General features: G+C 45.2%; 1 protein-coding gene across 1 annotated transcript in view; it reads left to right on the top strand.

Annotated features, from left to right (window-relative positions):
• Window positions 1-13,107, top strand: part of EYA2 (EYA transcriptional coactivator and phosphatase 2) — a 257,862-nt gene that overhangs the window by 165,099 nt on the left and 79,656 nt on the right. The window contains exon 8 of the mRNA XM_018057968.1: window positions 6,303-6,445. Coding sequence (XP_017913457.1) covers window positions 6,303-6,445 — 143 coding nt within the window. The remainder of the gene's footprint in view (window positions 1-6,302; window positions 6,446-13,107) is intronic.

The following is a 13,107-nucleotide window of genomic DNA, read 5'->3' on the forward strand; positions in this document are numbered from 1 at the left end:
CCTTTGCGTTGTCCGGATACGCTGTCCTCAGGCTCTGCTCCTCCGCAGCCCGCAGCCCCATCACCGCACCGTTGGCATCAACACGCATTCACAATTACGTGAAGCCCCAGCAACTCACAAACATTTGCAGGGCAATTCACTGATGGCGGGAAGATCCCCTGGAGAAGGGATAGGCTACCCACTCCAGTATTCTTGGGCTTCCCTTGTGGCTCAGCTGGTAAAGAATCCCCCCAGAATGAGGGAGACCTGGGTTCGATCCCTGGGTTGGGAAGATCCCCTGGAAAAGGGAATTGGCTACCCACTCCAGTACTCTGGCTTGGAGAATTCCATGGGATCACCAAGAGTCAGACATGACTGAGCAGCTTTCACTTGCACTTTTGCTGATGGCAAAAGCAAAATCTGAACCTCTCTTGTTACTCAAGAGAAAAGACAAATCAGTAGTGGTTGCTTTAATTCAATTATTCTACTTCTACAAACTTACACTAAAAATTAAGTTTCACATAGGCACAAAGACTTAAGTTAAAAGAATTCTTGATGCAGCAGAGCAAAAGCCTGGAAGTAACCTAAATATCCATGAATAGGAGTCAGGTTAAATAAATGGTAGTGTATCCACCCTTGGCACTCTATACACCTGTTGAAAAGAATCCACTAATATGGATCTCTCTGGGCTATTGTGATAGGTGAGGAAACAAGAACTGCGTGCACAACGTGATCCTGGAGAGTTTTAAATATGAATCTAGTTTAATGCCCATATTCGCTAGGAAGTTTCCGGAAAGATGCAAAAACAACCGTTAACTCATTTTCTCTGGGGAGGGAACTAGAGGGGAAAGATGTAACCTGTAGGCCCCTCCACGGAACAGCAAAATTCACGTTTTTTTCAAATGCGCATGAAACATTTACCAAAACAGAACTTCCAGGCCATAAATCGTGACGTCCCATTACATTTAAAAGGTTTCAAAGAATTAAAAGTACATACTCTGAAAATAGGGGACTTAAATTCGAAGTGAAAGGAAGATTTTTGGAAAATTCGGAAATATCCAAAATATCCAAAAGCAAAGTATTTAGAATACACTTCTAAATAACTCATGTGTGATAGTTAGTTTTATGTGTCAGGAAGAGAGAGAGTTCTCCCTTCCTCTGCCTTCTTGTTCTACCCGAATCCTCAATGGATTGCCTGATGCCCACCCACATTGGTTAGGGCATGTCGTCTCTACTCACTAATCTCTTTGGAGATACCTTCACAGCCACACCCAAAAATAATGTCTTACTAGCTGTCTGGGCCTCCCTTGGCTCAGACAAGTTGACACATAAAATAAACCATTCAGAATATGGGTTTTTTTTTTAACTTTCAAAACCAATAATAAGAAAACAACCCAATAAAGAAATGGGCAAAGTACTTCAACAGACACTTCACCAAAGAATATACCAGCACGGCCGGAAAAAAAAAGAAAAGTGCCTGACTAGAACTTCCCTGGTGGTCCAGTGGGTAAGAATCTGCTTTCCAAAGCAGGAGGCACAGGTTCAATCCCGGTGTCTAAGATCCCGCATGCTGCAGGGCAACTGAGCCCATGGACCACATCTAGAGAGCAGCCCTCACCCCACCACAAAGAGCCCTAGTGTTGCAGCTGAGACCCAGCGCAGCCAAAAATAAAAGAAAGAAATATTTTGTAAAAAACAAAAAGAAATATTTTGTAAAAAGCACATGACTAGGGTGCTGCGTTAGTCAGAGAAATGCAAATTGAATGGCTGTAATTACAAAGACTGACCATACCAATGATTGGCAGGGATGCAGAGCAGCTGGAATCCCCGTAACCTTGCTGGTGGGAGTGTGAGATGCTACAACCACTTTGGAAGACATTTTTGCAGTTGCTTATGAACCAGCAACCACAGTCTCTCATAACGAGAAAGCTCAAGTCTATGCAAAGATGGATGCGCACTGATGAGTAAATGTTCATAAAAGCTTTCATCCAGCCAAAAACTAGAATCAACCCAGATGTCCATCTCCAGGTGAACGGATAGGGATTCTTCCACCCAGTCGAGTGGTACTCAGCAACACAGAGAGATAAACTAGCGATAAACATAGCAACGTGGATTGAATCTCAGAACAGTCCTGCTGGTTGAAAGAAGCCAGAAAAGTGTGTGTTTGTATGTGTGTGGACATCACATACTAAGTGATGCCATTTGTTTAAAACTCTAAAAAATACAGACTAATTTATGGTGAAAGAAAGCAGACCTCTGGTTGGCTGGGGAGTGGGTAGCAGGAGGAAGCGACTACAGGGAAATTACAGAGAAACCCTTGGTGCTGGATTCGTTCATGAACTTCATTGTGGTGGTGGTTTCATAGATGTGACCACGTGTTCAAAACTTATCAAACTGTGCTCCAAGTATGTATGGGTTTTTTTGTATGTCAGTTATACCTCAACAGTTGTTAAAATAAGTAAAAGCATTAAAAGGGGAGAAAGAAGAATGAGATGTCTCCAAGAAGGATTATTATAATTTGCTGTGGCATGTGTACCTCTGACTTTGTCCTTGAACTTTGACCCTTCATTCTCAAGAATGTATATATATATTATATTAACAGTGAACGAACGTGAAGTCGCTCAGTCGTCTCCGACTCTTTGTGACCCCATGGACTATAGCCTACCAGGCTCCTCTGTCCATGGGATTTTCCAGGCAATGGTACTGGAGTGGTTGGCCATTTCCTTCTCCAAGGGATCTTCCCAACCCAGGGATTGAACCTGGGTCTCCCGCATCGTAGACAGACGCTTTACCGTCTGAGCCACCAGAGAAGTCTCAAGAATGTATGAGGTTGGGGAAAGCTGCTTTTTTTGGCACCCCTAATAAATTGACTTCACCCAACACCTTATTAGGACATTTCTTAGGTAGCTGGTGTTTCCTCCTCTTTTTAATAATATTTGCCTGGATTTTAATGGGGTCAATGAGTGTTTTCTAAGCCTCCACAGTCTTAGAACTACCAAGTGAATCAGGATAAACTTTATTTATGACTCTTAGGCATCTGTGAATTTATTTGCTGCCTTTTCCTCATCCTCCAGAAGAAAGTCTTTGCTAGTCTGATGTTTGGGGAGTCTCTAATGCTGTATCCCCAAAACTGGGGGGGAGCTGGAGACAGCCCAGCAGTTCTACAACTCAAAATCACATCTTTTTTTATTATGTCCTTAGTCGGCTAAGAAGTTTTATAAATATTAAATAAATAAAATTCAATCCCTTGGGTTTGGGAGGGAAATAGTCCTTCCAGGGTAGGAAAAAATTAGTGGCTTGCCAAGTATTTTTAGACAAAAGCGTTTCTCCCCGCCACCCCAATGATCCAAGAACTGGCAATTATGGAAGGAAAGATGGAGTCCACAGGGTACATTTGGGAGCTAAGACAAGCAAATGTAAGACGAGAAAGTGGGATGGGAGGTCCTCTAAGGTTCCACGCTGGTTTATAGTTCTGTCACTCTAGTGACACAGGCAGGCCCAAATTTTAGTTCTGGCTTTATCGCTCATTCACAGGGTTACAGGCTTACATCATCTCCATAAGCCTCAGTTCCCTCATTAGTTAAATAAAGATAATGAAGTATAATAAAATGCATTTAAAACTTCTGTGCTTAAAAACCAACACAACTTGGACGCTGGCTCTGGGACTTAAGTCCTGCGGGGTGCTGACCACTTGTTCATTGTGGATCATTAGACAATTGCCCGAGGGCAGGAGCCTGGCAGCCTCTCAGCACACTATGACCAGAAATGCCACTTCAATGAGAATGCAAAAGTGCCCACCCTCATCCCTACACCTTCTCACTGGTCCTTGCATGTATGTAGGTCTCGTCAAACCAGAACTCAATTTAAGCCCTTTGCTGATATCTCCTAATTGCCAGCCCTGTGCTGGATGCTCTTGCCTTAGAATCTCAGACTGACAGATTTCTTAACAAGTAAAGCTTGGAATGTAAAGTCAAGTGGGCCTTAGAAAGCATCACTACGAACAAAGCTAGTAGAGGTGATGGAATTCCAGTAGAGCTATTTCAGATCCTGAAAGATGATGCTGTGAAAGTGCTGCACTCAATATGCCAGCAAATTTGGAAAACTCAGCAGTGGCCAAGGACTGGAAAAGGTCAGTTTTCATTCCAACCCCAAAGAAAGGCAATGCCAAAGAATGCTCAAACTACCACACAATTGCACTCATCTCACATGCTAGTAAAGTAATGCTCAAAATTCTCCAAGCTAGGCTTCAGCAATACGTGAACTGTGAACTTCCTGATGTTCAAGCTGGTTTTAGAAAAGGCAGAGGAACCAGAGATCAAATTGCCAACATCCACTGGATCATGGGAAAAGGAAGAGTTCCAGAAAAACACCAATTTCTGCTTTATTGACTATGCCAAAGCCTTTGACTGTGTGGATCACAATAAACTGTGGCAAATTCTGAAAGAGATGGAAATACCAGACCACCTAACCTGCCTCTTGAGAAATCTATATGCAGGCCAGGAAGCAACAGTTAGAACTGGACATGGAACAACAGACTGGTTCCAAATAGGAAAAGGAGTACGTCAAGGTTGTGTATTGTCACCCTGCTTATTTAACTTCTGTGCAGAGTACATCATGAGAAACGCTGGACTGGAAGAAACACAAGCTGGAATCAAGATTGCCGGGAGAAATATCAAAAACCTCAGATATGCAGATGACACCACCCTTATGGCAGAAAGTGAAGAGGAACTAAAAAGCCTCTTGATGAAAGTAAAAGAGGAGAGTGAAAAAGTAGGCTTAAAGCTCAACATTCAAAAAACGAAGATCATGGCATCCGGTCCCATCACTCCATGGGAAATACATGGAGGAACAGTGGAAACAGTGTCAGACCTTATATTTTTGGGCTCCAAAATCACTGCAGATGGTGATTGCAGCCATGAAATTAAAAGACACTTACTCCTTGGAAGAAAAGTTATGACCAACCTAGATAGCATATTCAAAAGCAGAGACATTACTCTGCTGACTAAGGTCCGTCTAGTCAAGGCTATGGTTTTTCCAGTAGTCTTGTATGGATGTGAGAGTTGGACTGTGAAGAAGGACTCTTGAGAGTCCCTTGGACTGCAAGGAGATTCAACCAGTCCATTCTGAAGGAGATCAACCCTGGGATTTCTTTAGAAGGAATGATGCTAAAGCTGAAACTCCAGTACTTTGGCCACCTCATGAGAAGAGTTGACTCACTGGAAAAGACTCTGATGCTGGGAGGGATTGGGGGCAGGAGGAGAAGGGGACGGCCGAGGATGAGATGGCTGGATGGCATCACTGACTCGATGGACGTGAGTCTGAGTGAACTCCGGGAGTTGGTGATGGACAGGGAGGCCTGGCGTGCTGCGATTCATGGGGTCGCAAAGAGTCGGACACGACTGAGCGACTGAACTAAACTGAAAGCTTAAAGGACTTGCTTTTAAGATACATACAGAAAATGCAGCAAGCTGCCTAGTGACAGGAACTTAGAGAATTCTCCCCACACACCCCCGCTCACCCCAAGAGAGGGAGTTTGATAGCCAGCTACATAGTGAAAAGTGAAAGTTGGTTGCCCAGATGTGTCCAACTCTTTGTGACCCTGTGGCTCCTCTGTCCATGGAATTCTTCACGCAAGAATACTGGAGTGGATTGCCGTTCCCTTTTCTGGGGGATCTTCCCAACCCAGGGATTGAACCGTGCATTGCAGGCAGATTCTTTACCGTCAGAGCCACCAGAGGCGCCCAGCCAAATATGCATGTGTGTGTTCTTTCCCTCCTTCTGTTGGTTCAGGGATTCTCAAGCCCTAGGGTATATAGACAGTTGCAAGCACAAAACTCCATTCCCTGAAGCTGTAGGGCCCCACCCTTGCCTCTCAGATCCCTGCTCAGCTGTCCCCTTATCCACGAGGTGTCCCCCATAAGTTAGTGGCCCCCCAGCACTCTCCCTGCTCTTATCCAGTTCCTCAGCTCTCTGTCACACACGTCCCCACCTGGCATGTTACATGTTTCCTTATCTCTCTGATGTCTCTCTGCTCCCTCTAGAGTCTGGGTGCTGTGGGAACCAGTGCCTGGAACTATACCTACGCAGTAAATCTTTGCTGGATGAATGAATGATTATGAATGGGCAGTTTAAGGAACTTTTTTTTTTTTTTTTTTTAGTTTAAGGAACTTTTGAGAGTTAATTTTGATCCTACGTGATCTTTGCCTTCACTGCTGCCTTTGGGACCTCCCACTTTGGAGTTCGATGGTTCTGGTATAGTCGTTCACAGGAGGAGACGCTCAGCCAGCTCTCTGACCTGTCTGCCCTTTCCTTTCCTACGCCAGGTGAATATAACACACACAATGGGCCTTCCACACCGGCAAAGGAGGGAGACACAGACAGGCCACCCCGGGCCTCCGACGGGAAGCTCCGAGGCCGGTCTAAGCGGAGCAGCGACCCCTCCCCAGCAGGGGACAATGAGATCGAGGTAACTCCAGATGCTTCCGCCTGGTTGAGTGAATGTCACGTCCACTTATGGCTGGAACAGGAGGTGGGGACCAGAGTTCTCTCCATGTCCCTGGGGGGAAGATGGCCCTTTGTGTTCACAGAGTGCAGTAACAGAAAAGTGCCCTTGATGAGAAGGAGGGAAGAATTTGGCCACACGAAAGCACTGTTGACTGGCCAGGCTAGGAAAAGTGACCCTAGAGGTGGTAACAACCGGTGAGCTGAGACAGCATCACCTGGGGGCCTGGGAAAACCCAGACTGTGCCCACCGCCAGGGCTTCTAAGTCAGGAGATCTGGGGCAGGGCCTGAGAAGCTGCATTTCCAACAGATTCCTAGATGTTGTTGATGTGGTTGGAGACCACACTTTGAAAACCTCCGATAAAGATGACATTGGACAGTGGACCTTCCCCATTGGATTGGTGATTCTTAACCTCAGCTACTGGTTAGAGTCACGCGGGGTGCTTTTGAAAATTCAGATGCCCAGACCTCCTCCCAGACTAATTAACTGGACATTGCAGGGAGTTCTAAAAGTTCCTCTATTGACCCTATTGGGTGTGTGTCGCTCAGTCGTGCCCGACTCTTTGCAGCCCCCTGGACTATAGCCTGGCAGTCTCCTCTGTCCATGGGATTCTCCAGGCAAGAATACTGGAGTTGGCTGCCATTTCGTCCTCCAGGGGATCTTTGCAACCTAGGGACTGAACCCACGTCTCCTGCGTCTCCTGCATTGACAAATGGACTCTTCTACCACTGAGCCACCTAGGAAGCAACAGTGACCCTCCTACAGCTTAGATATTTATCTATCTGGAGATAGGAGGCTGGCTGAAATGAGTTTGCATTGTTTCTGTGATTCTGAGTTTCTCAGACAGTGGCTCTCAGTCTGGGCTACACATAAGAATCTTCTGGGGACTTTCCTCATGGTCCACTGGTTAAGACTCTGCCCTCCCAATGCAAGGGGCCCAGGTTCAATCCCTGGTCAGGGAACTAGATCGCACGTGTCACCACTAAGAATTCACATGCCGCAACTAAGACCCAGTGCTGCCAAATAAATTTTTAAAAAAAGAAGAAGAATCTTCTGGGAAGCTTTGAGAAACCTTCATTCTCAAGCTGCAGATCAGTGACTATCCACATCAATGAAGTCAGAGTCCTTGGGGAGAGACCCAGGTGCCAGTATGTTTACGCTCCGTCGGTGATTCCAGCGCAGCCCAGGCTCAGAACTGCTATCGAAGGGCCGCAGCAGTCCTGATTATAATGAAGCAAGTGTGGGGTTATTGGTCAGGTGCTGACATTTTCCCAAGCAAACAAAAAAGAACAGTGTGCATGAGAGATGGAGGAGACAAGTGAAGGAGACAAATGCCCCCCAGAGTGTGTTAGTCACTCAGTCCTGTCCGACTCTTTGTGACCCCATGGACTGTAGCCCACCAGGCTCCTCCATCCGTAGGATTTTTCCAAGCAAGACACTGGAGTGGGTTGCCGTTTCCTTCTCCCAGGGATCTTTCCTGGCCCAGGGATTGAACCCGGGTTTCCCACATTGCAGATAGACTCTTTACCGTCTGAGCCACCAGGGAAGCTCATGTTACCTGTCTAGCTCATGTTACCTGTCTAGCTCATGTTACCTGTCTAGCTCATGTTATCTGTCTGTTTATCTGTCTAACTGTTATCTAAGGGGAAAAATGGGCACAGACACAAGTTTGTACTTGTTTGCAGAAGGCAGTCATTTGTCGGCTTGAGTGTGCCATGGGTATACATGGATAGTGTTGGCAAAGCCTGGGTCACTGTCTAGGTACCCAAATGCAGCATTATCACACCCCTGTTCACAATTCTGTGCAAATCTGGCAGCTACAAAGCTCAGCCGGCAAACTCAGATATGCTAAGAAATACCATTTTCATCTTTGCCTTAAAACCAGTGTCATTTGACTCTGAGTCCCCATCCACCCAGGTGGTGGGGAGTTTCATTTCATTACTGGGCCCTTCCCCCTGCCGGGATTATGTGAGAATCTTAAGGTTCATGTGGTCTCGGAAAACAGAATAATAGGGACTTCCCTGGCAAGCCACTGGTTAAGATTCTACGCTTCCAATGCAGGGGGTGTGGGTTTGATCCCTGGTGGGGGAACTAAGATCCCACATAATGCACAATGTGGCCAATAAATAAATTAATAATAATAATAATTTTTAACTTTTTAAAAAAGACAAGATAATAGCCTCTGTTGTCCAGTGTGGCTTGGTGGCTGCTGCCTTTCTCATTTTCAGGATCTGCAGTGGTCACTGGCAGTCCAGCCATTCTCTGGGGTCTCCTGCCATATGTTGGGCAGAGAGATCCTTGTGGACACTAAGGACTTTGAGGTATTAGGTACAGTCCTTTGGTTGCAAGCAACAGAAACCAATTCTGGTTACTTAAGCAAAAAGGAATTTACTGGGAGGAAATGGCATGAAGAGGAAGTGATACAACCAAAGTTATGAAGAATATTATCAAAGGCCATGCTGGGAAATCCAGGGAGCTTCAGGGTGCCAGCCCCCACTGCAGAGCGAAACATTTAAAATTCTAACACTATGTCACTTGATGTTTGATTCCAAAGAGGCGGCATCCCATTGGCCTGGTCTAGGTCCTCACTCGTGCCCAGATGGACAGTCCCACCGAGAGAGCACGCAATGGGAAAAGAAAACCGGATGCTCTTCTAAGCCAGTGGGGGCTTCCCTGATGGCTCAGTAAAGAATCCATCTGCCAGTGCAGGAGACAGGGGGTCAATCCCTGGCCCGGGAAGATCCCACATGGCATCGAACAACTAAGCCCGTGTGCCACAGCTACTGAGCCTGTGCTCTGGAGCCTGGCAGCTGCAACTACTGAAGCCCGTGCGCCCTAGGTCTGTGCTCCGCAGCGAGAGAGTAGCCCCTGTTTGCTGCAACTAGAGAAAAAGCCTACGCAGGAACAAGACCCAGAGCAGCCAAAAATAAATAAATAAAAGTTCTCTTTTGGAAAGGGGGTGGATGCTGGAGACCCTAACAACAACAAATGGCCAATATTAGGACATTTGATATTTAGCCAGCATTCTCTGGTAGGACGTACGATGTTTACTAGCAGGGCTGTGCTAGTTAGCCATAGTCACTAAGAGAGCAGTGGCAGTTGTTTATGGCTGGTGTCTGTTGCGATCATCCTAGAAGCTGTTAAATATTTTGAACATCACTCCCCTCCCCTAGGGCTTCCCAGGAGGTTCAGTGGTAAGCGCCCTGCCTGCCAAGGCAGGAGGTGTGGGTTCGATCCCTGAGTCGGGAAGATCCCCTGGAGAAGGGAATGGCAGCCCTCTCCGTGATTCTTGTCTGGGAAATCCCATGGACAGAGGAGCCTGGCAGGCTGCAGTCCATGGGGCTTCAAAAGTGTCGGACACGACTGAGCGACTAAACAACGACTCTTCTCCTGTGCTTGGTCAGCCTCTGGAGGTATACCCAGCCATCTCCTCTGAGAGCTTGACTGCGCTGGGAACCTGCCACAGAGCATGTGTTCCCACTGTTCATGGCACCATTCTCAGCCCAGAGGATTCTGTCCTTGCTTTTCCTCTAATTCTTAAAGCTACCACCTTCCAAAACCAAAGAGACTTTGCACAAACCCTTCAGGGGATTAGGCCTTCGCGAAGAGTTAGAAGAAAATGTACTGGCTCCAGGTTACTCTTGCTTTCTGCCCTCCCAGATGCCTACGGATTTTATACCAGCTAGAAGTTTCAGAGCTATAGAAAATCCCGGAGAGCAACTCACACTTTAATATATTTTTAAAATGTATTAAGTCACTAATGTGGTTTCTGCTCTTGGTAGGGGACAGTGGGGGTGGAGAGACATTTTTCCATTAAGCTGAGAAGGGGGTGGGGTGGCATGGAAGTGGGGGATTATGGGGTGATATTTTTCTAGAAACATCTGCTGCTTGATTCCAGAGTAAGTACCACAGGGCAGGAACAGTTGAAAAGGTGTGAGCTGTGTTTCACTGCCGTGCTTAATATCAGCATAAAGGGTTTGCACGAGTCTCACCTCTTAACTCTTTGGCACTGTTGCTAATGACTGTAGCCCACGAGAGAGAAATTAGGTAGAGAAGTGGAAAGAAGGAAAATTCGGAGTCTGTATTAGTTAAAATCCCTTGACTGCAGGTGCCAGAAACCAACTTGAGCTGGCTTAAGTGAAAAAGCAGAATTTATTTTAAGGATATGGGGATTCTCTTAGAAGTTATGAGCCAAAGGGACAGCCAGTGTCGGCAAGATACTGTAACCAGAAGGTGGGAGAGGCCAGGAAACGCATTTACGCCTTCTTGCCCCACGTTCCACAGTGTAGGTGCTAGAATCCCCAGGCAGGAATGTCTCTTCAATGTACAGGTTACTGGGCACGGCTCTCCTCCAGGCCCTCTCACTCTGTGCTCAAAATCAGTCACTCAGTCATGTCCGACTGTTTGCGACCCTATGGACTGCAGCCCGCTAGGCTCCTCTGTCCATGGAATCTCCCAGGCAGGAATACTGGAGCAGGTTGCTGTTTCCGCCTCCAGAGGATCTTCCTGTCCCAGGGATCGAACCCACGTCTCCTACATTGGCAGGCAGATTCTTTACCACTGAGCCAGCTGAGAAGCCCTTGCTTCTCACTAAAGCCAAGTCTTACAAAAGCCTTGGATCATGTTTCCCTCTCTCCAACCTCTGTTCCTCTCCCTCCCCAGATTTGCCTGGCCTGGCCTCCAGATCATGTTGCCAGCAACAGCCACCCAAAGACGATGAATTTCTTTCCAGGCCCCAGTTTTGAGTTCCCGAGGAAAGACTTCTGACCCAGTGGGGTTAGGGGCCCAGTCCTGGCTGAAACCCTGGTGGGCTAAAAAGTTAGGGTCATCAGCGGAATGGCCACCGTGAACAATATACCCACTAAAAATCTAGGGCAGGGAGACAGAATGGTGGCCTAGTGAGGAAGAGGGACAGACCCTCTTCAGAGGGAATATAGTCAATAAATTAAGGGAGTCTGCATTAAATTGAAAAATATTCGTTGATTTTTTAAAAAAATCCTCTTACCAAAGTATCTAAGTTTAACTGATCCAACCCAGTTGGATAAATTAGGACTTAGCATATTTAACCCCCCACAGTGATTTTCAAACACTTTTTACCTTGACCTATAATAAGAACAATACTTATTATCATGACCCAGAATATATATACACATAATTGTAAGCAGAGCAAAAATTTCACAAAGTAATATTCAAGTCTACTAATTGTTTTGAAAACCTCTGTATTCACTGATCTTTTTCCTTTGAGGTATTACCTTTCTCTTCACTTTTAAAGGCATTACAGATGTATAAATACAACCCCTGACCCCCCAGAGAGTTTTCCAAGGTGGCCCACTCAAGTTGGTAGACTAAGTAGGTATCTCTGCTTCCCCCAACACCAGCTACATAAATGATCAGTCAGCCCTTTTGTTCTTAAAAATAATGATCACCAGAAAAATTAAGAAAACCTACAGTATGGAAAATTATGGCCAAGATAAATGAATAGGATAAATGACAAGAGAGGTAACTTAAGAAACAAAAGAGATCGTAGAAAAATTCTGTTTGGTTTTCTTATCTTGTATCCACAAAATAAGAAGTGCAGGCTAATGGAAAAGAAACATTCAGAGACAAAGAAAAAGCTACTGTGGATTTTTAAATAATAGACTCCAAAGTTTCATAGAAAGGTTAGAAGAGAAAGTTACAGACATCTCTGAGAACATTTATTAAAAAAAAATTATAGAAAAAATATTTTTAAAGGATAAGTAATATCAATCCAAAAGGTCTAATTTGACTGTTGGAAATTCCAGAAAGAGAGAACACTGGGAGAGATGAGAGGACATTATTTAAAGAAACAGGATTGAAATTATTTGTATGCTGAACAGTATGAATGAAAAAAGACTACACCTAGATATATCCTCATGGGATTTGAGGATACCAAACATAAAGAAAAGAGCCTAAAAAACCCAAAGAGGAAAAAAGTAAAACCTACAAAGAACTGAAGATCAGTGAAACATCAGACTTCTCATTAATCATGCTGGATACTACAAGATAGAGGGATTCTTTCAAAGTTCTAGAGGACATTATTTTCCCATTGGAATTCTGCACTTAGAAGAACTTCACAGCAAATTAAAGGTATGATTAGATTTGTAAAAATGCAGGGAGATTACTTTCTATGCACCCTCTTAGAAAAAGCAACCTAAGGATATACTCAAGCAAAACAAGGAAGAAACCCAATAAAGAGATTTGGGATCCAAAAAACAGTGAATCTGACCCAGAAATGCAGTAAAGGGGGGGTCTCAGGATCCTAGCTCTGTGGCAACCCTAAAGATGATCCAGTCCCCACGGGAACATTCTGTCACAGAGGAAGAACATCTTTGATACAGAGGGTGTGGCTGAATTTGAGATTCTAATAAAGACACCATATTGGAAACAGAAGAATTAAATCAGTTAATAAACTCCAGCAAAAATAAAAAGTTATTCCAGACAGGCATGATTCCTACGTGAAAAAAACTGAGCTATGACATGATTTTAATCAAGATGGAGTACAAGAAAGGAGAATACATATGACCTTAGTGGCAGAAACAGTTTCGTTAAAGTCATTCTGGAGGGGACTTCCTGGTGGTCCAGTGGCTAAGACTCCACACCCCCA

This window comes from Capra hircus, chromosome 13 (assembly GCF_001704415.2).
Source record: "Capra hircus breed San Clemente chromosome 13, ASM170441v1, whole genome shotgun sequence".
Classification (NCBI taxonomy): domain Eukaryota; kingdom Metazoa; phylum Chordata; class Mammalia; order Artiodactyla; family Bovidae; genus Capra; species Capra hircus.